The sequence below is a fragment of the Dendropsophus ebraccatus genome, chromosome 1 (genome assembly GCF_027789765.1).
Source record: "Dendropsophus ebraccatus isolate aDenEbr1 chromosome 1, aDenEbr1.pat, whole genome shotgun sequence".
Classification (NCBI taxonomy): Eukaryota; Metazoa; Chordata; class Amphibia; order Anura; family Hylidae; genus Dendropsophus; species Dendropsophus ebraccatus.
In genome coordinates this window covers 199,107,672-199,130,464 of record NC_091454.1, presented here as the reverse complement: position 1 = coordinate 199,130,464, position 22,793 = coordinate 199,107,672, and the positions used below count along the sequence as shown (strand labels likewise).

The 22,793-nt window shown below is 43.2% G+C and overlaps 1 protein-coding gene across 1 annotated transcript; it reads right to left on the bottom strand.

Annotated features, from left to right (window-relative positions):
• On the bottom strand, positions 1-21,145 carry LOC138785780 (T-cell differentiation antigen CD6-like). Its single transcript, XM_069962139.1, has 8 exons — positions 20,987-21,145; positions 18,287-18,408; positions 12,484-12,625; positions 10,022-10,132; positions 6,223-6,356; positions 4,634-4,809; positions 2,517-2,773; positions 1-351 (listed from the first exon to the last, which is right to left on the bottom strand). Exons 1-8 carry the CDS (start codon positions 21,039-21,041, stop codon positions 101-103), a joined length of 1,248 nt encoding a protein of 415 aa, XP_069818240.1. The 5' UTR covers positions 21,042-21,145; the 3' UTR covers positions 1-100.
• Between the last annotated feature and the right edge of the window lie 1,648 nt (positions 21,146-22,793).

Here is a 22,793-nt window from a genome sequence, read left to right as displayed (position 1 = left end):
TGTGAGGTATTCACTACTAATATCTTTATAAAAAGTTCCAGTTCATATCTATAAATACAGTTCATCACAGAAAAAAATAGCCTGAATTTCCTGATTGATACTAAGAATCTGCTCCCTTCTCTTTAGAGGTAAGGACTTCCAGATCCTCCTTCTCCTCATTGCATTCTGTTGCATTAACATGAACCAAGATTGGACGGGAGAGAATCTTGAGCGCTTCTAGGTAGCTTGGCGGAGGAGTCTGTGTGTTCTCCAGAGGACGGGACAAAACGCGCAATGCATGCATGTAGCTGGGGGGAGGGGTGATGGTGTTATTCAGACGGAAACCATGGGGAGCCAGCAGGGCATTCACTTCTGTCACCGGAAGAAAAACAGAAAAGAACATCAATATTCATGTGAAAAAAAATAGAACATAAGTACTGTAGGAACGTGACTGTGAAAACATGGCTGTACTGTAGGCACCCATCTGTATGAGGTTGGCTTGTCATGGCAGATGGGCACACAAAACCTAAATGGACACTTTTGATTTATCATGACATGTCTTGATCAGTCACAACGTGACTAATCCCAACATGTCAACCAATCAAGAGATCGAGCCAGGAGAAGCACATGGTGGCGCATTGCTACAATCTCCATCCAGGATTCTATGGGGACAATAGACAGTGATGATTGACATGATTTCATGTACATATCCCTGATCTAGATCTGCAAAAAAAAAAAAATACAACCTTCTTATGATTCGTAACTGCAAAACGGAGATGCCCATAGAAGTCAATCTGTCAGTAAAAAATACAGATGATACGAGGGGGTGCTGATATGTCTTTGGCTTTACCCAGAAAGAAATGAGATAGGAAGATGAAACTTTACATTTATTCCACATACTCTCCACTGATGTCAACACACTTCTTACATCAGTATTCCAAGTTCTGTAAGTCTTGCAAAAAGAAGGATTTTGGTTGTGCCCCAAACCAGTCATCCATTGAAGCCATGGCATCAAAAATAGTGTGAAATTTGGTTCCCTTCAGGGGTTTCTTCAGGTTTGGAAACAGAGGATAGTTGGAGGGAGCGACATCTGGTGAATAAGGTGGGTGGTCAACCAGCTGGAAGCCTAGCTCCACCAGTTTTGCTGCGGTTGCTTGTGCAGTGTGAGCAGAGGTGTTGTATTGCAGGAACAAGGTTCCTTTGGACAGCTTGCTGCGCCTTTTCGCCTTCAGAGCTGCCTTCAATTGGTCCAAAAGTTCAATGAAATACCTTGCCAGTCCACAAGCAGCACACCCTCCTTATCCCAGAACACAGACGCCATCACCTTAGTGGATGATTTTTGCACTCTGAACATCTTTGGACCAGGGGAACCACTGTGCCTCCACTCTTTTGACTGTTTCTTGGTTTCCGGGTCATACAGGGTCTCATCCATAGTGACCAGTCCATCCAGGAAGTTCTTATCAGTTCTGAAACACTGACAAATGGTCTGGGACATTTTTACTCACATGCTTTTCATCGTCGTCGTCAAACATCTGGGGACGTTGCAGATAGCTTCTTCATGGTCAAATGTTCATGGATAATGAGACAAACACGTTAAAGTGACTGTACCACCAGGCCCAGGCTGAAGCACTGGAGGCGGGCCGACCCACCCTTAGTGGGAGGAACCCCCCCACCCCCTCTATGATAGGGTTCCATTGATTCTAATGGAGTCACGTCATGGAGGGGCTGGAGTTTCTTCCCACTAAGGGTGGGTCAGCCGCCTCCAGTGCTTCAGCCTGGGCCTGGTGGTACAGTCACTTTAAGCAGAAACCCCCATGATGTCTGCTATTCCTTTAGCTAAAATTCGCTGATTCTCCAATATGAGGTTGTGCACAGCATCGACGATCTCCGGAACAACAACCACTCTCGGTCGTCCAGGACGTCCCTCATCATTGGTGCTGATGCAGTCCGTTTTAAATTTGGCAACCCAGCTCTTACCTGTAGAATATGGAGGGCATTGATCCCCCAATATCTGCGACATATCACCATGAATATCCTTCACTGACCTTCCTTGCAGAAACAAGAATTTTATCACTCCTCTGCTCTCATTTGCTGTGAATATCACCTTAGACTCTGCCATTTTGTTTTCCTGTGTGCCTAGATCACTGTTGCCATAAACTGCATACACTAAACTTGGAAAACATATATTAGACACATAAGGCTTTCATGTGATGTAACATTCATTACCATAGAAACAAAAAAAGAACACAAAGCCAAAGACTTATCAGCAGCCCCTCGTATATGCATTACCATCTGTATGTTGTCTATTTTTGTGTATGGCAGGCTCCTCCCTCCGTCCATACTTTAGTTTTTTTTTTTTTTTTTGCAGACCAGCAAATGAAGATGACATACGGATGTCATACAGATGGCGTGCAGATTTGCAAAAAGCTTGTGGATGACATCTCCTATGACTTTGCAAAAAAAAAAAAAAAAAAAAGGATGTGATCATGTGGTCTCGTTTTGCTTGCATGTCCATTATCTCGACAAGTAAAACTCACCACCTGGATCCTGGATGATTCCCGGAGAAGATGGGGGACTGTGGGTTTCCTGGACAGTGAGATTAGGGGGCTCCCTGTTATAAATGTTCCTCCTCGTCCCATGTTGGGAATGGGATCTTTTAAAGAGGTGCAGCACGTTCTTGTGCAGACACTGATTGCAACATTTCCACGACTTCACTACCCGAATCCAACAGAAAACCAGGATCATTATAACAGCGAGGCATATGGTGAGCCAGACGAGCCATGACTCCTCCATTCTGGGGACACAAAGGCATAGTAAGAGAGCACATCTATATAGGATCAACATCCCACAGCTGGCAGAGAAGTAACATTTACCCTCCATTCTCCCATTGGTGGGGCACTCTATGGCACACTAAGTATATATAATGATGAAAATGAATATCGTGTAAGGACATACACCAATGGTGGTCATCAGTTTGGTGCTGTGGTCCAATTGACTAGTACACAATTCTCAATAACTTCTTATGGGTTACAACAACCCCCAATATCCACACACAAGTAAAGGAAGAAACCTTGTTGGGGTATATGCTGCACTAAATTTAGATGGTCAGAGTACCTTTAGGGTATGTTTACTACCTGTAATATTGTAGCGGAAAATGTCAATACGTCGACAAAGTAGCAGAACAGTATACCATAGCTCAGCTGCTCTGCATTGAATTCAATAGACTGTAAAGACCAGATCCGCATTAGCTACCCATTGTTACCGATGTTGCGGAGACAACGGGCAGCTATATGACATTGCGTGTGAGCGTTGCTTCATCTGACATGCATCTGCCCCCTCTCCTCTGGGAGGCTGGGTTCACACTACATATATTTCAGTCAGTATTGTGGTCCTCATATTGCAACCAAAACCAGGAGTGGATTGAAAACACAGAAAGGATCTGTTCACACAATGATGAAATTGAGTGGATGGCCGCCATTTAATGGCAAATATTTGCTGTTATTTTAAAAGAATGGCTGTTATATTGAAATAATGGCCGTTATTTACCGTTATATGGCGGCCATCCACTCAATTTCACCATTGTGTGAACAGATCCTTTCTGTGTTTTAAATCCACTCCTGGTTTTGGTTGCTATGAGGACCACAATACTGACTGAAATATACGTAGTGTGAACCCAGCCGGAAGGTATATACATTGTACTTCCAAGGTGGCAAAAGGGAGCACTGGGGACCACAACAAGTAGGACCTTTCTGCTCCCTGGAAAACCCCTTTAACAGTCCTGCAAAAACTTTTACTAGAACTCTGCACCATGTCCATCCTCTGTTATTTCTGTTACGGTACTGGACACATTCTGGCACATTCTAACACAATGGTTTGCATAGAGCAATGGTATTATCTAGTAAGCAATTTATTCATACACTTCTAGGAGAAATAACAGAGGAATGGCACAATGCAGACTTCTAAGAAAAGATTCTCCAGCATCATGTTTCATGGGCAAGACAGGGATTTACTCAAACAAACATTACACCTAGACTTTAAAAATAACCATTTGTCTATATTACATCAAGCCTCGTCCTGTACAAACTCCCATTGCCTCTTCATTTTGTCCTCCATTTCTTACATGTACACAATTCATTCCTAATGAGTCTCTATATTTTGAGGGCATATATAAAGAGACTGTATCAGCAGGTTTATGCTGTCCTATCTCAGGATAGCGTAAACTAGTGACAGAGAAGCTGAACAGAATGATGTATCACTTACATTGTTCTGTGCAGCTGATTCAGAGATATCCTCCTGAATAACATGGACAATAAGTAGTCCTCTTCATTATGTGCGTGAGCTCAGTAGTCCTGGATATTCATGAGAAGCAGAAAACCCCACCCACCAGCTGCTGATTGGCAGTTATATATCTGTCTGTGTATAGGCAGTCAACTGTCAATCAGCAGCTGGAGCGTGACGGGAGGACTGTGGCAAGAATTATATTCTCCTGCATATTAGGAGAACGACGATACAGAAAGATGTCGATAATACACTGATCTGTCTAGCATTTCTGTCACTAGTTTATGCTGCCCTCATTTAAAGCGACATAAACCTAGTGACAGATTCCCTTTAACAATCAAGTAAAAACTCATCACAGATGGAACAAATGGCTTACCGAGAGCGGTTACACTGCAGGTAGGTTGTCAGGCCAGGCGCACATGTATGAAGAGCATAGTTGTCACATTCCCAGGGAGAGCTCCCGTTCTCCATACAATGTACGGTCACAGGCTCCACAGATGACCTGACCTTGTTAAGTGGTGAGAAAACAGGTGACCGTGGTGCACAGCCCATCTGCAGAGCAGAACGCATGACAGGATGAGACAAGGAAGTCTAATGTGAAATGTTTCTTTAACAGTTTACATACCCATTTCCACCATGCTTCCTAAGATGGCAATACACATTAGACTAAAGGGGTATTCCAATAAGGGAATAGTTAAATTAAATAAAATCACATTGATTATACATTCTATTTCTTATAGGAGTGTATAATATTTTTTGGACCGCTTGCATGTACTCAGACAGCACTGAAGGCCCTCTTAGGCTCGAAACACCCCTTTGATATAAACGGCCCATGTAAAAGTGGCAGCGATCAGCCATGGAGGGAAATCGCTAATCGCATAATTAGTGTAGGCAGTAAAATTCATTACTAATTGCCACACATTTCCCTGTCTAGTGCTGCGTTTACACGAAACGATAATTGGCCCGATCGTACAATTAACAATGTCGGAGTAACAGGTTTTTTTTCATAACGATCAGCGTTTAGATGGAACGATACATCGTACGGAAAACTCGATCTGCTAATTTTTTGCAAACGACGAACAACGATTTGATAACATGTTGTAAGATCAAAATGAACAATTTCTTGTTCGTCGTTTAATCGTTTGCTGCGTTTACACGTACGATTATCGTTCGAATTCGATAGTCATCGCGCAAATTCGCACGATAATCGTTACGTGTAAACGCACCATAGCAGTGATCATTTGTGTAACCCAGTCATGCAATTAATTAAGCCTTCTGAAGGCACTGCAAATAATTGCTGATCTCCCTGATTGGCGATCGCTTGCATCCTTGTATGGCCTTATATTGAGCCGTGTAAAAAAAGCCAACCAAATTCGCTGCAAAGAGGCGTGTTGCAATTCGGGAGCTGTAGTACCCCGGCTGGAGGACTCACAACACTGGAGAAGATTGCTGGAGCAGCAAAAAGAATTATAAATATCGCATAAGCTTATTGGGAGCTTGGTGAGTATACCAATATGCTTTTTTTTTTTTTTTTATTTGTCGCTGCCGCCACTATTCCATGCGGCAGCAGCAAGTGGGCGAGTCCGGGGATGCTGCGGGGAGTGACGATTTTCGGCCGTAACGGGCCTTTAGTAACTGAACTTAATAAAGCTGCTGAGATTTGCTCTTTTGTCAGATTGTTAGGAAGATGGATCATAGCTAATACACTCGCTATCGCAGGCACCACAAATGTCATGTAGCTTTCTGAGACACCTGAATGACAGACCTACATACCACGTTATGGAACGAAAAAGTCACTTATTATCACTGTATAATATATAGAAATGAATAACATGAAATATTCCCTTCTCAAGATACAGCATGGTGTGGGTCAGTACTGTACTGTACCTCAAAGATTTAAACTGTTTCGGATAATCTGTGCCGTTCCACATGGACTGTGCACAGACTGTGGGAATAAGGCCTTACCCGCTCACACAGCAGAGGAGCTTCAGTATTCTTCATGCTATCGAAACACACAGGACGCCACCTGTCACCTGTAAGGACCTCTACATGCCCGTCACAAGACGTGCGACCCCTGGACAGTCTCCATGAGTTCACATCTGCAGGGTGAATGGACAGAGAAGAATTACATTAGTCAACATTTTTCAATAGATTCTACAAAAAATATCAACATCATGGAAGCGAGTTCACTTAGGGGCCTCTTACACGCCATGATTAATTGAGCAGCTGGGCTGTACGAATGATCACTGTATGGTTTGTGTGGCCATTTAAATACATTGGGGGAGATGTATAAAACTGGTGTAAAGTAGAACTGGCTCAGTTGCCAGTGGCCGATAATGCCGTACAATAGATCAAATCAGCTGGGGAGCGGTTGTTTGCTTGCTCTTCGGCTGATCGCTGGCCCTTTTACATGCGCAGATTATCAGGTGAATGATTGTTCCTAGAACGCTCATTCACAATAATCGGCCCATGTAAAAGGGCCTTAGGCAAACAATATGATCTGATCACAATCCGGCTGCAACCAAATCTATAACCACCTGGTCTCTATGGTACATACATATGAACTATCACACTGTATTTCACTACTGTATATATAATCTATTTTATTTTTTTTAAGAATTGTCAGGTCAGTGCTCGCTTGCTCCTCTTTCCCCTCTCACTGCCGGTGATATTACACACGCTGACAGCGAGCGACAGTAGCGGATTATAATAGGTCCGTTTCGGGCGGTAGCCTGGGGCCCTGAGCACCTGGGGGCCAAAAAGACTTATACTTTCAATGCTGTATTGTCTCCTGGCTACAGTTCTGTCATTATTTGCAAAAAATCACAGCTTTTTGGCGCAATATAGCCCAAATCAGGACATCATGACATTATCTATCCTGTACTATGAACACTATGCTAGTGCTGCCATAGTTACAGTGGGGTTGGGGGCCCAGACTTGGTGAACAGCCCGGGGCCTATGGTAAAGGTAATCCGCCCCTGGCGAGCGGTAAGAGCTGGGGGATCTAAAGGTCATCCAGGGAACTCATAGGAGATAGCGGCGGTCTTCTGCAGTCACTCCTATTACACGGAGCAACGGCCAGCAGAAAGTCAATGGGAAACATTTATCAAACATGGTGTAAAGTGAAACTGGCTCAGTTGCCCCTAGCAACCAATCAGATTCCACATTTTCCAAAGAGTCTGTGAGGAATGAAAGATGGAATCTGATTGGTTGCTAGGGGCAATGGAGCCAGTTTCACTTTACACCATGTTTGATAAATCTACCCTAATATCTTCAAGTTTCTTTTAACATGTTAAAAGACAAAGATCAGCCAACATCATGCATGTCGGCTGATTGTTGCCTTTTAACAGGAGCTATTACACCAAGCGATTATCGGCCGCAATGCCCGATAATTGCCCAAATATGGCCAATAATCGCTTGGTGTAATGGGGCCTTTAGTCACTGGGAGAACAGACCTACAGTATTAATACTGTCCTGCTATCCCTTCCCACCCTCTTATACACATAGATGCTTGGTATGGCTGGGCATACACGTGTTCTCTATAGGGAGTACCAGCAGACACCTTATCTCCTGTAACATGCATGAGGAAATCCAATATGCCCCATACTGACCCGCCTGTCTGATCTCCATTTGCCTGAAGTGTTCAGGCATCAGAAAAATGGAAATGAACGTATCTCATAAATTTCAATGTTCAACTCTGGGGAAAAAACACAGTATACGCCTTTTTTTCTGTTTGGCCTCTTGTGGAGAAGGCATCACAAATATGAGTATGCCCTACCTAACCTTGTATAGTGGGGCGTCTCTAATACCCAGGACTGGCAAAGGACTAACTGGGGCATTGTTGCTACCCATCGGCAGTAGTGCTGAGGGCCAAGTGATGCCAGCTCGAGGATTTCAAGCTTATGCAGGTACTAATGTAAGCCTACTATCAGAAATAAACTATGGTGCGGCCATGGCTATCGTGTATGAAGTATGTTGATTTACTAGCCACTAGTGACATTGCTCTGCTATATCCTAATATCAGATCATAGATAATTGTTTCTAGGAAATCTATATGCTGTATTGTTAAGAACAAGCAATAAAATGTCTTCTGACTACAGGAGGACAATTCACATCTCCCCTGATGACATGCTGGGATGACAGTATATACAGTGTGATTCACATCCCAGTATGATCAGAGGTCAAAGGGCACATGATGACTATTATAGCGGGCAGCCAAGCCCGCATGTATCAATAAGGCCGCTGACCTCTATATACAGCATATATTTTCTATCACTGTCATTTATATGATGTGATTATTTTACACTAATTGTGAAATACTCCCTGATAAAAATCCAATTGTGCAAATCAATTTTTAAAGGGGTAATCCAGGATAAGAAAAATATTGCTGATTTCTACCCAGAAACATCACAAATCAGTTCCACTAAAGTGAATAAAGATGTCAAAAGTTTTGGTCGGTCCGGGTCTGAACGTTCAGACCCGTACCTATCGGGAGAACTAGCAGGGAGAGGAACACTGAGACCCAGTCCGATCAAAACTTTTGACATCTTTATCGTCTCTATGACGTGTCAATTTTTTTTTGTACCGACAGTGACACTTTAATTGCAAAACCATACCTAGAATTGTGCTGTTTCTGGAAGAAAGTGTCCATGTTTTTCTAATCCTGGATAACCCCTTTAAGCTGTCTGCTTTAGATTGGAACAAGTGCACAACAACTAGACAGGTTTCTCCATAAAGTTGCTTAGACCACTGGTGTTCATGTCACTTGGTGTCAAATATATGACACCAGAAGCGGCTGGAAATCGCTTACACAACCTTAGAAGTTATGGTGCTCCGTGCACATGAACAAACCATACAGTGCCCAATAACCACCATCATATAGGGCCCAATAACCACCATCATATAGCGCACAATAACCACCATCATATAGAGCCCAATAACCATTATTATATAGCGCACAATAACCACCATCATATAGGGCCCAATAAACACAGTCATATAGAGCCGATTAACCACTATTATATAGGGCCCAATAACCACCATCATATAAAGCCCAATAACCACTATTATATAGCGCACAATAACCACCATCATGTAGAGCCCAATAACCACCATCATATAGGGCCAAATAAGCATAGTCATATAAAGGCCAAACAACCACTATTATATAGCGCACAATAACCACCATCATATAGGGCTCAATAACCACTATTATTTAGCACACAATAACCACCATCATGTAGGGCCCAATAACCATCATCATATAGGGCCAAATAAGCACAGTCATATAGAGCCAAACAACCACTATTATATAGCGCACAATAACCACCATCATATAGGGCTCAATAACCACTATTATTTAGCACACAATAACCACCATCATGTAGGGCCCAATAACCATCATCATATAGGGCCAAATAAGCACAGTCATATAGAGCCAAACAACCACTATTATATAGCGCACAATAACCACCATCATATAGGGCCCAATAACCACAATCATATAGGGCCCAATAACCACAATCATATACAGCCCAATAACCACCATCACATAGGGCCCAATAACCACCACCATAGGTCCAATAACCACTATTGGACCTTGCTATAGTTTTGACCATGAAATGAGATGAGATGAGGGGTACAATCTTTGGTTATCTAAGCCATCAGGTGGTGCCACACCTAAGACAGGTCAGCCTGCCCCATACAGGGACATTGCCCTTGTAAAGCCTGTCGTATCATCTCTCCCATGAACACCAGCTATTACCTGCAAGGTCGCTGATGTTCTGCTTACAGTGGACCGCAGCAATGCTCTGGGGATCACAGACCTGCCCCGCTTCTCCTCCGCTCTCACACTCCTTCACGCTGGACTCATTTCCTGAGACAATTAAAAAAATATATGTATAAATGCATCAGAGAGAGCTCACTGTATCTAACTTTGCAATGTGTCAAAAGCATCAACAATTAAAGGAGAAGTCCGGCGCAAATTTTTATTAAAGTATTGTATTGCCCCCCAAAAGTTATACAAATTACCAATATACACTTATTACAGGAAATGCTAATAAAGTGCTTTTTTTCCCTGCACTTACTGCATCAAGGCTTCACTTCTTAGATAACATAGTGATGTCACTTCCTGGATAACATGGTGATGTCACTTCCTGGATAACGTGGTGATGTCACTTCCTGGATAACATGGTGATGTCACTTCCTGGATAATATGGTGATGTCACTTCCTGACTCCCAGAGCTGTGTGGGCTGTGGCTGCTGGAGAGGATGATGGCAGAGGGACACTGAGGGACACAGGACACTGGAGGGACACTGAGCATCCCTCTGACATCATCCTCTCCAGCAGCCACAGCCCGCACAGCTCTGGGAGTCGGGTCGTGACATCACCATGTCATCCAGGAAGTGACATCACCATGTTATCCAGGAAATGAATCCTTAATGGAGTAGTAAGTGCAGGGAAAAAAGCACTTTATAATATATAGCAAATATAGCATTTCCCGGAATAAGTTTATATTGGGGATTTGTATAACTTTTGGGGGGCAATACAATTTAATAAAAATTTTCGCTGGACTTCTCCTTTAACTCTTTAAAGGGGTATTCAAATCAAACATAACTTTTCATATATTTCTGCCCAAGGTGAGTGTAACAATCCCTTCCATACTTTTTATTATCCATTCAGTCTCCTTCCCCCAGTTCTGAGCTGCTGCTTTCTGCTAAAAACACAAAAATCTGTGTGTGAGCTTTTCTCTCTGTCTCCCCCTCCTCCCTTCTGAGATGGCTGATGTAAACAAATCTCTGGCTGGCTTTATCTGCAACTTTGTACATTCTTTGTTATGCTGGGAGGGTTAATCTGAGGTCAAGTTGCTGATAAACTCACTGTGATTAATCCCCCGGCATTACAAAGTTGATAAAGAGTTACAGATAGGGGCTTGTTTACATCAGCTGTCTCAGAAGGGAGGGGGCAGGAGGGAAAGACGGAGAGAAAAGCTCACACTTAGATTTTTATGTCTTCAGCAGAAAGCAGCTGAGAACTGGGGGAAGGAGACTGTATAGATAATAACAAGTATAGGACGAACTGTAAGTCTCATTATGGGCAGCAACATATGAACAGTTATGCTTGAGCAGAATACCCCTTTAAGGGCCATGTCTCGGTCTTAAAGGAGAATAGACATCTAATTAAAAACTAAATAAATGACAGTCTGCTAGAGGTATAACATAAAAAGTACACTTACCTCACCTGGTCCAGCACCGCTGCTTCAGATTACTCACCCTGGTGATCCACTCTCCCTGTTCTACTGATGCGGCCTTAGCGACTGCCTTATTGTCAGCAGGAAAGCCAAGACAGTGGTCATCAGGGAAAGTAAACAGAGGCAGTGGGATGGACCAGAGCACTGATGCTGGACCAGGTGAGGTGAGTATGCTTTATTTTATTATTTTACAGTCCTAGCAGACTGTCATTTTAACTAAATCAGAGAATCCATTAAATGACACAGCAGCACCAGTCTTTTGTCCCCAAGCGCAAAGCATTTATTATTTATTTATTTATTTATTTTCTGTTTTTATTTATTGTAAATCATTGTTATATTAAACCTTTTTAATTTTACTTTTTATTACTGTTTGCTGTGTTTATTTTACACTTCTATATTATCATATTTCTGTGTATAATCTGCATCACTATGATGCAGGCTGCTAGCAAGGCAAAACTTAGGGTATGGTCACATGTACCGGAAACGCTGCAGGTGGATCTGCACATTTACAGCAGCAGGAAAGCAGGTGGGGGTGATAAAAGAAATCTATGTCATACAATGCAGAAAAAAAATCTACACAAAATCTGTGAACAAAGCGACCTGTGGTGCGGCTGAATATAGGATTAATCTACCAGGATCACAGGTCCCTCCGGTCATAGAATAGACTGTCAAACACACATCTGCTCTTGGTTGGCAAAGGACAACTTATTCCCAAATTCTGTGCACAGTCCGTATATACGGAGGGTGCGCAATGGAACAGATTATCGGAACTCCTAACATCATGTGTCATTATGATGACGGGAGCCCTGAAATCTTTGCGGTACTGTACTGATACAGCCACATGGCGGTGTATACAGACTGTACACGGACGGTGGCAATAAGAACTAATCCTACAGCACCATAACACGGCAGTGCAGAATATGGCTCCCAATGATGAAGACATTATGGAATAAGAAGAGGGGGATGTCATACAAACCTTTACATTGTACTCCTTGGACAACTCCATAGTTCCCTGGTAAAGACTTTAGGGTCCATGTAGAATTTGGCGCTCCACATCCTGATTCTTTACACACGACCTGTGCGAGAGGGGAAAGCGGGCTCCACCGACTGTCACACACCTGCACACAAATACATCATGATCCACTCTTATCTTTACATATGTAGCGATTTACATGCATAAAAATTTTTTTGCAGGATTTGCTCCTCGATTCCCTTCTTATATCTACCTGTCAGGCAGAGCAAATACAGACCCCATTAATATGAATATAATCACTCGGACGCCAGCAGTAATAGTGCACTTGGTTCTAAGTGACCCCCCCCCCATCTGCAACACATAACAGATGGCGGAGTGATGCACATCCTCAATGTCAGGGTAATGCGGACCCCCTGCTGAAGCGACAGTCTCTTACATTAGGCTCGGGAGATGTGCTCCCCAGTGGGCGATCAATGATTTACTATTTCAGGAGAGCACAATTACCAGGTGTGTGCTTGTGATGTACAGCGCGGGGGCCGCTTTCGTACAGTAGCCGTGTTGTTGTGGTAGTCACTTACGTGCTGGGCTGCTTCTTACACTTCTCTACGTGTACTCCTTAGATTTGGCTTAGTTCAGTATTAACAACCTCTGATCAGCGTCTGCTTTGTAGGCTGAATCTAATGATAATGGAAATGGCAGGATGTAAAAGAGTTGGAAAAAAGAAGCCCTAGTGATGTGATATATAGGTCAATGGACTGATGCAAATCCTATCATGTGTCACAGCAGACCCACCCAGTCCTAGTCTACATGACCCTTATATATGTTCCTTAAAGGGGTACTCCAGCAAAAAAAAATCTTTCAAATCAAATGGTGCCAGAAAGTGCCAGAGATTTGTGATTTACATGTATTAAAAAATCTCAAGTCTCCCAATACTTATCAGCTGCTGTATGTCCTGCAGGAAGTGGTGTATTATTTCCAGTCTGTACAGCAGGAGGGGTATTCTTTCCTGTCACGGGCAGAGGAAGCAGCAAAGAGCACTGTGTCAGAGTGGAAAGAATACACCACTTCCTGCGGGACATACAGCAGCTGATAAGTACTGGACGACTGGAGAAGTAAATTGCCAATCTCTGGCACTTTCTGACACCAGTTGATTTGAAAGGAAAAAAAATGTTTGCTGGAATATCTATAGTGGAAGAACTTGTAAATCCCTGCCCATTGTGGGTTTAAGAGTCCTGTGGGCGGTCCTTATCAGTTACCTACAGCTATTAATCACTCATTAGGACTGCCTACTGGACTTTTAAGCTAGAGTGAGAAGGGAATTAAATGACCGAAATACAAAGTAAAACTGGATCCTTTCCCCCCAAAACTATAAATCATCTGCTGAGCTCTCCTTGTTTTACGACATGACGAAATTTATTTTTGACAAGGCAGGTTCCCTTTAAAGGGGTAGTGCGGCGGTAAAAAATTATTCACAGAATAACACACATTACAAAGTTATACAACTTTGTAATGTATGTTATGTCTGTGAATGGCCCCCTTCCCCGTGTCCCACCACCCCCACCCGTGTACCCGGAAGTGTAGTGCACTATACATACTTGATCCGTGCCGACACGTGGCCGCGTCATCAGCCGATGAGCAGCTGATGACGCGGCCGGCACTCGGGAAGATCGAAGGTGTTCGGGCCGGCCGAAGATGACGTTTGGCACAAGATGGCGGACGCGTGTCGGCACGGATCAGGTATGTATAATGCACTACACTTCCGGGTACACGGGTGGGGGTGGTGGGACACAGGGAAGGGGGCCATTCACAGACATAACATACATTACAAAGTTGTATAACTTTGTAATGTGTGTTATTCTGTGAATAATTTTTTACCGCCGCACTACCCCTTTAAATAACATTTATTCATAATAATAGGTAAGCAATATTAAGCCATATAAAGAAGAGAATTATTTAAAAGCGATATAAGCTGAAATAGGAATCTGTACTCTTACATAAAAGGCCATGCGTCTGGAAGCTGCAGTAGCCACATATAAGCCTGTTACTCAGCAGAGACTCCGCATCCCATGTGAACACAGCACCTACCTGACTGACCGGTCTTCCTTATCACAGAACATGGGTGCAGCTAAAAATAGCAGTAATAGATCCCAAAATAGAAGCCCATTTATCAGCTCTAATCTGATAAGATCGAGAGGAAATCGGGGAAAATGAGGAAACGTGAGAAAGAGGATGGAAAAAAGGCTATTTACATATAAAGTGTGTATATGTGTGTGTGCATACATGAGAAAGTGGCCACTAATAACATCCGTATTAGCAGGGTGGTAATTGGCTAAGAATGACAGGGTGAACTTCACCCAGGCACAGATCCGGCAAATAAAGTGTAATGCAGGTTTATGTAAGGTTGAGCCTATGGTCAGAGAAAACAAGTATAACCAATATAAATATATATATATATATATATATATATATATATATATATATATATATTAGTATTTTCCTGCGTATAAGACTACTTTTTAATCCAGGAAAATCTTTTCAAAAGTCAGGGGTCGTTTTATACGCGGGTGTCATCTAATAGGGCGGATGCTGAAAAACCTAAGAACCAGACTAGAGAATCTGCAGTGGCCGCATACGGTGGGGGGAGCTCAAAAATGTCCACATCCCCGCTGTGACTGTATGAAAGGCAGAGCAAGCTGTTTGGGGTATAGAGAAAAACACACCTCTTTCACCCGTCTGGCCTGTCCTTGTATCCTACCGGTATTACTGTACCTACTTTTCTGGAAGAGGGGTAGTCTTATACGGTGAGTATATCCCAAACTCTATATTTACAAACAGTACATATTATGTACTGTATATATACATATACAGTACATAACACTACCGAACAAAGCCAACAATGAAAAAAACTTTGGGATAAAATACTGTGAAATTGAAAAAAGGAAAGGGGGTGCGGGAAAATAATTAACAAAGTAAACTCACCTGTTCCCGTACCTCTGTAGTGCAGTCTCGCTGACAGCCGCCCACTGTTATTTTTGGCTGGAATCCAGTTACATCACATACCCGGCTCTTCCAGCTGCACTGTCATGGCCAGGCTGATTGCCCGCTCAGCCAGTCAGTGACTGGGGCAGTGTCCGTCCTAGTCACTGATTGGCTGAGCGGGCAGTCAATCACTCAGGTACATGATGTTGCAGCTGGATGATCTGCAGGTGGCCAGCAGCTGTCAAGGGGACCTGGGAGCAACACTATGGGGCACAAGGAAAAGTAACAATACTTTATTATTTCCCGCACCCGCTGACTTTCACCCCTTTTTTATTTCATGGGACTTCTCCTTTAAAGTGTTCCTGACACTATAAAAAACTAATATCCAAGTATGACACGTGGTAAGTTCTTTATAATGACAGGCACTTATTAATTCATTTAACCAGTTAAGATAGGGCCTGGGTGCCTTCCTTGAGGAACATAATATAACAATTTATAAGCAGCGGCTTACTAGAGGTGGTTCGCTGATCCGGGGATTTATTCTGAAGTCAGGAAGGAATTTTTCCCTCTAAAGTATGAAAACTACCCCATGGTGTAACACTGCAACCAAATCCGGCCGTATCACGAATATGTCCTAAAGCGAAAGCGAGTGATTCACGTAACAGAAGTATCTAGCCCCCAAATATAGAAGTATACCGTTCACCAAAGGAGAGCTTGTATCCATTTATCCAGAAGATTATCCAGAATCCTTCGAAGCTTTTAATATCTAAGGAATATCTAAGGAATGTTCCTCTCTCACCACTTAAAACGTCTTTCAGTATCCTGTTTATCACATTCACACAAGATCCCAACAGCGACGTCCACCCTAAATCTGCCTCTTATTATGTCCGATATTAGGGGGATTACCTAATAATAGATGAGAGCAGGAAACACAAGCAAAGGAAATGGTAATAAATCAGTGGAGGGGGAGCGGACTACGGGACCTTCCTTGATGTGGACACTTTGTGGTAAATGCTAAAGCCGCCCATAGACACAATGTCAGCTGGTGACTAGCTGTTCTGTCTATACACCAGGTGTACTGGGGATAGAGTGATCAGTTCTGTCTGACAGAATATTTCAGTGTACATAAACCAAACAATGAAGGGCGTCTGTAGCCCTCCTGCTATAAAAAACGCTCAGCCCTGTGGATGCATGGACTCCATAAGACCTGTGGTAACTGGCACCTAGATGTTACCAGCACACCCTCTATGGATCAGACATGTTTTTCCAGCTCACCCCACAGATGCTCGATCGGAATGAGATCTGGAGTCACCACCATAAAGTTGTTGTCCAGCGAAAATCTTTTTAGTTTAAATCAACTGGTGTCAGAAAGTTATATAAATTTGTAATTTACTTCTATTAAAAAATCTTAAGTCTTCCCATACTTATCAGCTGCTGTATGCAGGAAAATGTTTTATTTTTAGTCTGACACAGTGCTCTCTGCTGACATCTCTGGCCGAGACAGGAACTGACCAGAGCAGGAGAGGATTTCTATGGGGATTCATAGAAACCCGAGACAGAGTTCCTCTCTCGGCCAGAGATGTCAGCAGATAGTATATAGTAGCTGATAAGTATGGGAAGACTTGGGTTTTTTAATAGAAGTAAATTACAAATCTATATAACTTTCTGATATACGTTGATTTGAAAGAAAAAGATTTTCGCTGGACAACCCCTTTAAGGTAACTATCCAGGCTTAGAAAAACATGGCCGCTTGCTTCCAGAAACAGCCCCCCTCTTGATATTTTGCAGCTCAGTGCCATTGAAGTGAATGGAGTTGAATTGCAATACCGCACAGGACAGGGAGTAGTGCTGTTTTTGCAAAAAAAGTAGCGGTGCATTTTCTAATTCCGGATAATCCCTTTTAAACCCTTTATCATATTTTTTAAATCAACCAATCAGGCCGATTCAGCAAAATATCGCTCTGTGTAATAAAGACAACGATCAGCCAAAGAAATGATCATTGGCCGATCGTCGTCTTTCAACTTATAAAAAAATCATACATGTAATAGCGATGCTGTCCTGTCTTAGTCCGGCAATTTATAAAATTCGGCAGCTGGCCGGGGCAGCTTGACTGGTTGAGCGGCCAGTCCCTCAGCCGGATCGTGACGTGTCAGTGTCGGAGATCCTGGAGCCCGACGGGGGTGCCGTGACCTGTCCCACCGCTCACTGCGAGCACGCCAAGTGGTAAGTTTGTAATTGTGATCAATTTCCCCCCTGCTGGATTTTATAAATTGCTGGACTTCTCCTTTAAGGCAAGGGCTGCTTGGACATCACTAACACATACATATTATATATACAGAGTTCAAACAAAGCCGAGCGTGCTTGAGGTTCGCTCATCTCTCTTCCCCTAAGCATCCATTGCCACCAATCACTGTGCAGTGACTCATATTGGGGGACTATAACTGTGGTTTATTGGGGGTGCCCACATGAAGCCAGTAATCCGTCACTGTAAAGTTGAATACCCTGTGTTCTTGATATGTAAGGGCTGATGCAAGTTTAAATGCAATAATTATTATTACCTACATCACCCGGTTTGTTGCTTAGATGCAATTTTTTGTACAATTTTACATCATGATGCTGTAACTTATTAAAGAACGTATTAATAAAATCTATTAGAATGGAATATCTGCCCCTGTCTTTGTGGTGCACTATGTAATGGTGGGTTTTCGGTACCATTTTTCTGTGACGGCATATGGGGGAACAGTATGGGAGCTGCTAATTGGGAAAATAAGTGATCTTTTTGTCACAAGCATATTCAGCATATCATGTAATAAAAAGATATCTGTACCAAGTTGGTGGTCCCATTGATGAAGAGTAGGACAATTCCTTGACAGGTTTTTTCGTTCTCCACCAATGATTCGTTCTGCAGAGTCGCTAAAGTGCTGTGAAGTTCCGAGGCCGCACTCAGTGCTAAGGAAGACAGACAATCACATGGCATGAAGGATTAGAAGATGAATACATGGTGCACTACTACATCAATATGCAGACCTGTGTCTCCATGGCTACAGACTACAAACAAACACGTTGTAGTCTGATCCTTCGGTCATATTGCCGTCCATCTATCCCTTGTTTCTTGCAAACCTACAGACTGGAACAAACCTATAGACTGTGTCCTTAAAATTAATTTCATAATATTATAAGCTGCAACCTGGTAAAGAGCGGGATTTATTCTATGATATGCATATGATAAGCCTTGTGGTACCTGAAGTCTTAAGTTGTCCATACTTCTTATACTAAGGGTCTGTTCACACATACAGACTCGCTGCATATTTATCGCTGTGAGTTTCTTGCACATAAATTCACAGCGATACTGATTGCTATCAAGTCAATGTATGTGTATTCTCGCTGCGTGTTTGGTGCGATTTTTACATGCGGGTTTTGATTTTCACAGGCAAGTTCAACACCACAAAAAACGCAGCTACTTTCATGCAAGTCTGATGCGAGTTCTGTGCGAGTTTTACGCAGCGAGTCTGTACGTGTGAACAGACCCTAAAGGTGTATGGGGGGCACCTGACTCTCCACAGCCAGAGGATATGTGTAGAGAAAAGGAATGGTAGTAGAGATGAGTGAACCGGTGGCTGAAGAAGTTGGATGCAGCCCGAAGGCTGCCTGTAAAACATGGATACAGCCATAGGCCATATCCATGTTTTCCAGGACTCCCTAGGACTTCTTTAGCCACCTGTATTCAAATGGTGCATGCTCAGGTTTAGACAAACCCAAATGTGCTCGAGGTTCGCTCATCTCCAGTTGGGAGTGATTGATTTTCATTGCCCAACCCCTTTGTTCTGGGAGGCATAAGCTGGTACCAGAGATGTATGGCTGTGGCTTACCCATGCCAGAGGGAACTCATGAATGTTTGGCATCCATTTCTTTCCCCCTGCTTGAAGGGGACAGGCTGTGACATGGGGGCATGTACTCCATTGTAACTACAGTGGCCAATAGTCAGAGAAGATTTTCTAGCTGGCACAGCAACACAGCCCACTCCTTCAAGCAGAGGAAAACCAGATTGAGTGTTTATATATATATATATATATATATATATATATATATATATATATATATATATGTGTGTGTGTGTGTGTGTGTGTGTGTGTGTGTGTGTGTAAATCCAGTTGGCATCCACCATCTGTGGACAGAATCAGAGACCACAGTGATGCCAGTCATTTGACCCTCTAGATGCTGCTGTCATAAGCAAGCGTGGCATCAAGGGAGTTAGCTGACAAATGCCCGTCCCATCTGGACTTCAATCAGCAACCTTATGGCACAGTCAGCAGCCAGGGTCCTTCTTAAGGCCTCTAAGGCTGCCATGTTAGGACTCCTATAGGCAGAAATGACAGAACACTTTAATTACACTATTATTGCACTGTACTGTTTAAAGGGCAACACCAGCGATTTTTTTTTTCTTTGAAATCAACTGGTGTCAGGAATGTGTAATTTACTTTTATTGCAAAATCTCAAATCTTCCAGTACTTATCAGCTGCTGTATGTCCTACATATCTATGTCCATGTCTATGATATACAGCAGCTGATAAATACTGGAAGACATGAGATTTTTTTTTTGTTAAAGCTAATTTAATTTTTTATTTTTATTTTTGCTGGAGTACATCTTTAAGAAATTGAATGATCACTCATTCCGTTAGGAAGCGTAAAAAATGGTTTTGAAAGTTTTTTTTTAAATAAATCACCCCAACAAAATATTAAATCATCCCAACCCCATTTCCAATCATATCCATTCTTTTTCCAGACAGCCCTAGGGCTTCAGAGCAGACTAGATGAATATGATCTTCATGCGTGACATCCCTCTCTGCCCAAGTTTGAGCCAATTATTTCTCCTTTCAGCTGTATTCACCCCTGGGGCGACACAAGATTAAAGTGTAGCTGTCACTTAAAAAAAAAAAATTAATGTCTCTGTACACCTCAAAAAGCAGACATTTTACCTTGAGGTGCCCCTTGACTGGTTGGGGTCTAGGTTGTTCAGACCCCCCCAGTGATGGTTAGAGCTGGGAGAAGAGCATGGCTGAGTACTTCACTACTGACACACAACAGACTTCCACCAGTCAACTAGCTTTATGCCAATTATTGATAGAAGATAAACTTTTAACCTTGGGAAACCCCCTTTAAGTTAAACACAAATGGTCTGAACCCTTGCATAGTATATGTAGAGGCCAGGAAGTGACTGCTGGTCCCAAGAGCTTACACTCTGAGGAGGAGGAGGAGGAGCCATGGAGGCTGCCTGAGAAGGAGATGGCACTGTCTACCCTAATAGAAGGACAGAAAGTGGGAAAGCTTGTTGTTATCCCTACCTGGAACTTTCCAGTTGTTTTAAAACTACAACTCCCAGCATGCTCAACCAGCCGCAGACTGCCCGGGCATGCTGGGAGTTGTAGTTTTGTAACTACTGGAGACTGAGCCCCGGGTTGGGGAAGACTGCTGGAGAGGAAGGAGAAGAACATGGAGAGGGCGCATTATAGACAATAAGACAACTCACCCAGACTGGAGAAGCACAGGCACACATACCAGGAAGGGGGCAGTGCCAGCTCCATGCCCGGGGACAGGGGAGCTGGAGGAAGGCAGGACTTGTAGCTGCCGAGCGGGGGAGGAAGACGGAGGAACAGACGTGGGAGAGGAGGGGCCGGGAATGCAGGAGTGGCTGCTGCTACCTGTGTGTGGAGCCTGAGCTATCCTCTGTGTCCTGCTGCTGCTGCTGCTGCTGCTGCCTGTGGCTTTCTGGGACTTGTAGTTCTACTGCAGGAGGAGGCAGGTTACTTCCTTGTCCAGTGGACTACAAAACCTATAGCGACCAATCAGATCGTAGCTTTCATTTTCCAAGTGCTGGTATAGAAATACAAGCAGGTATCCGATTGGTTGCTAAGGGCAACTAATGTTTCTGCACCAGCTCTGTCCACAACAACCAATCACAGCTCAGTTTTTAAATATTTACATACTCCGTAAGCCGAGCTGCGATTGGTTGCTATATATTGGTTCTAGACTCTAGTACTGCCTATAGCAACCAGCTCAGGAAGCTGAGCTGTGATTGGTTGCTATGGGCAACAAGCCTAGTTATATGTGGTATACAGATGTTGATTTTTTTAGCTTTCTCAGGCTATGATCTAGTGAAGTTTTTTGGCACGTATTAGGCATTTCTGAAGATCATCTTCCTTTGTGCTGAATTGGGATGCAGCCGGCGCCGGCATCCCAATTCACCATATCCGGCAATGGAGCGTGCAGCCGGAGCCGCATTTTAATTGACCACGATGAAATGTATTGAAGTCAAGGGAATGACGGACACACGATGCACACAGTGTATGGCCTTATTATTGGGGAGTGGTTTGAGGTATCTCGCTGTAACATAGATATTGTGGGTGTATGACGCTACAGCAGGCATGTCCAAACTTTTTTCGAAGAGTGCCAAATTTGATGAAGTGAACATGTGCGAGGGCCGACCATTTTACATGCTACATGCTATATGCTTTATAACACAGGCAGATAATAGCAAGCTGGATACCTGGGGGGCCGTAAAAGTTCGGAACGCGGGCCGCAAATGGCTCTCCGGACGGACTTTGGACATGCCTGCGCTACAGTAACCACCAAAAAACTAGATGACACCTAGTCAGGCAGATACAAGATGGAAACATAACAAAAGATAGAAACTAAACCCTGCTCCTGGTCTGCCAGTGTAAGGAATTCATCAGGTTATACTGGATGTGTATAGTAGTACAAGTGTACGTCACTGTGCCGCAGAATTGGTGGGGTGCACTCTCCTACACCAACTCCACTCCTGAGTCTATGGGAGGATCTTCTCAATAACTCACCCGACCAGTCATTCGACCTATATATAAGTCACTGGCCTTTCTGCTGATTATGCTGCTGCCATAATGAATGGCTTTTTATGAGATTGGTCAGCTTTCAGTGCCTATAGCTCTTAAAACTGAACATTTTGCCTATGATACGGTTAGTCATATATAATATTTAGACACAAATTTATGGTGATTTTGTGTGTGCCATATGTTTGTGTGATTGTCGCTAGATAGGCCCAAACTCTTTTTATTTTTAGAGTACACTGCCCACATGTGTTGCTACACATTACACCCATGGCCTTACAGTCCTGAACGCATTTTACTAGTCAGTTTTGGGGAGAATTCACTCATTTTAAGCATTACTGTCATTTCCAGTAACTTTTAACATCAACAGGCATTTCAAAAGTTACTGGTTTCATCAGGCCACACTCCTGAGACCAGCTGCAATCCTGAGACCCCGGCAGTGCGCTCAACCTCTCAGCTGTCAATTTAATCCAA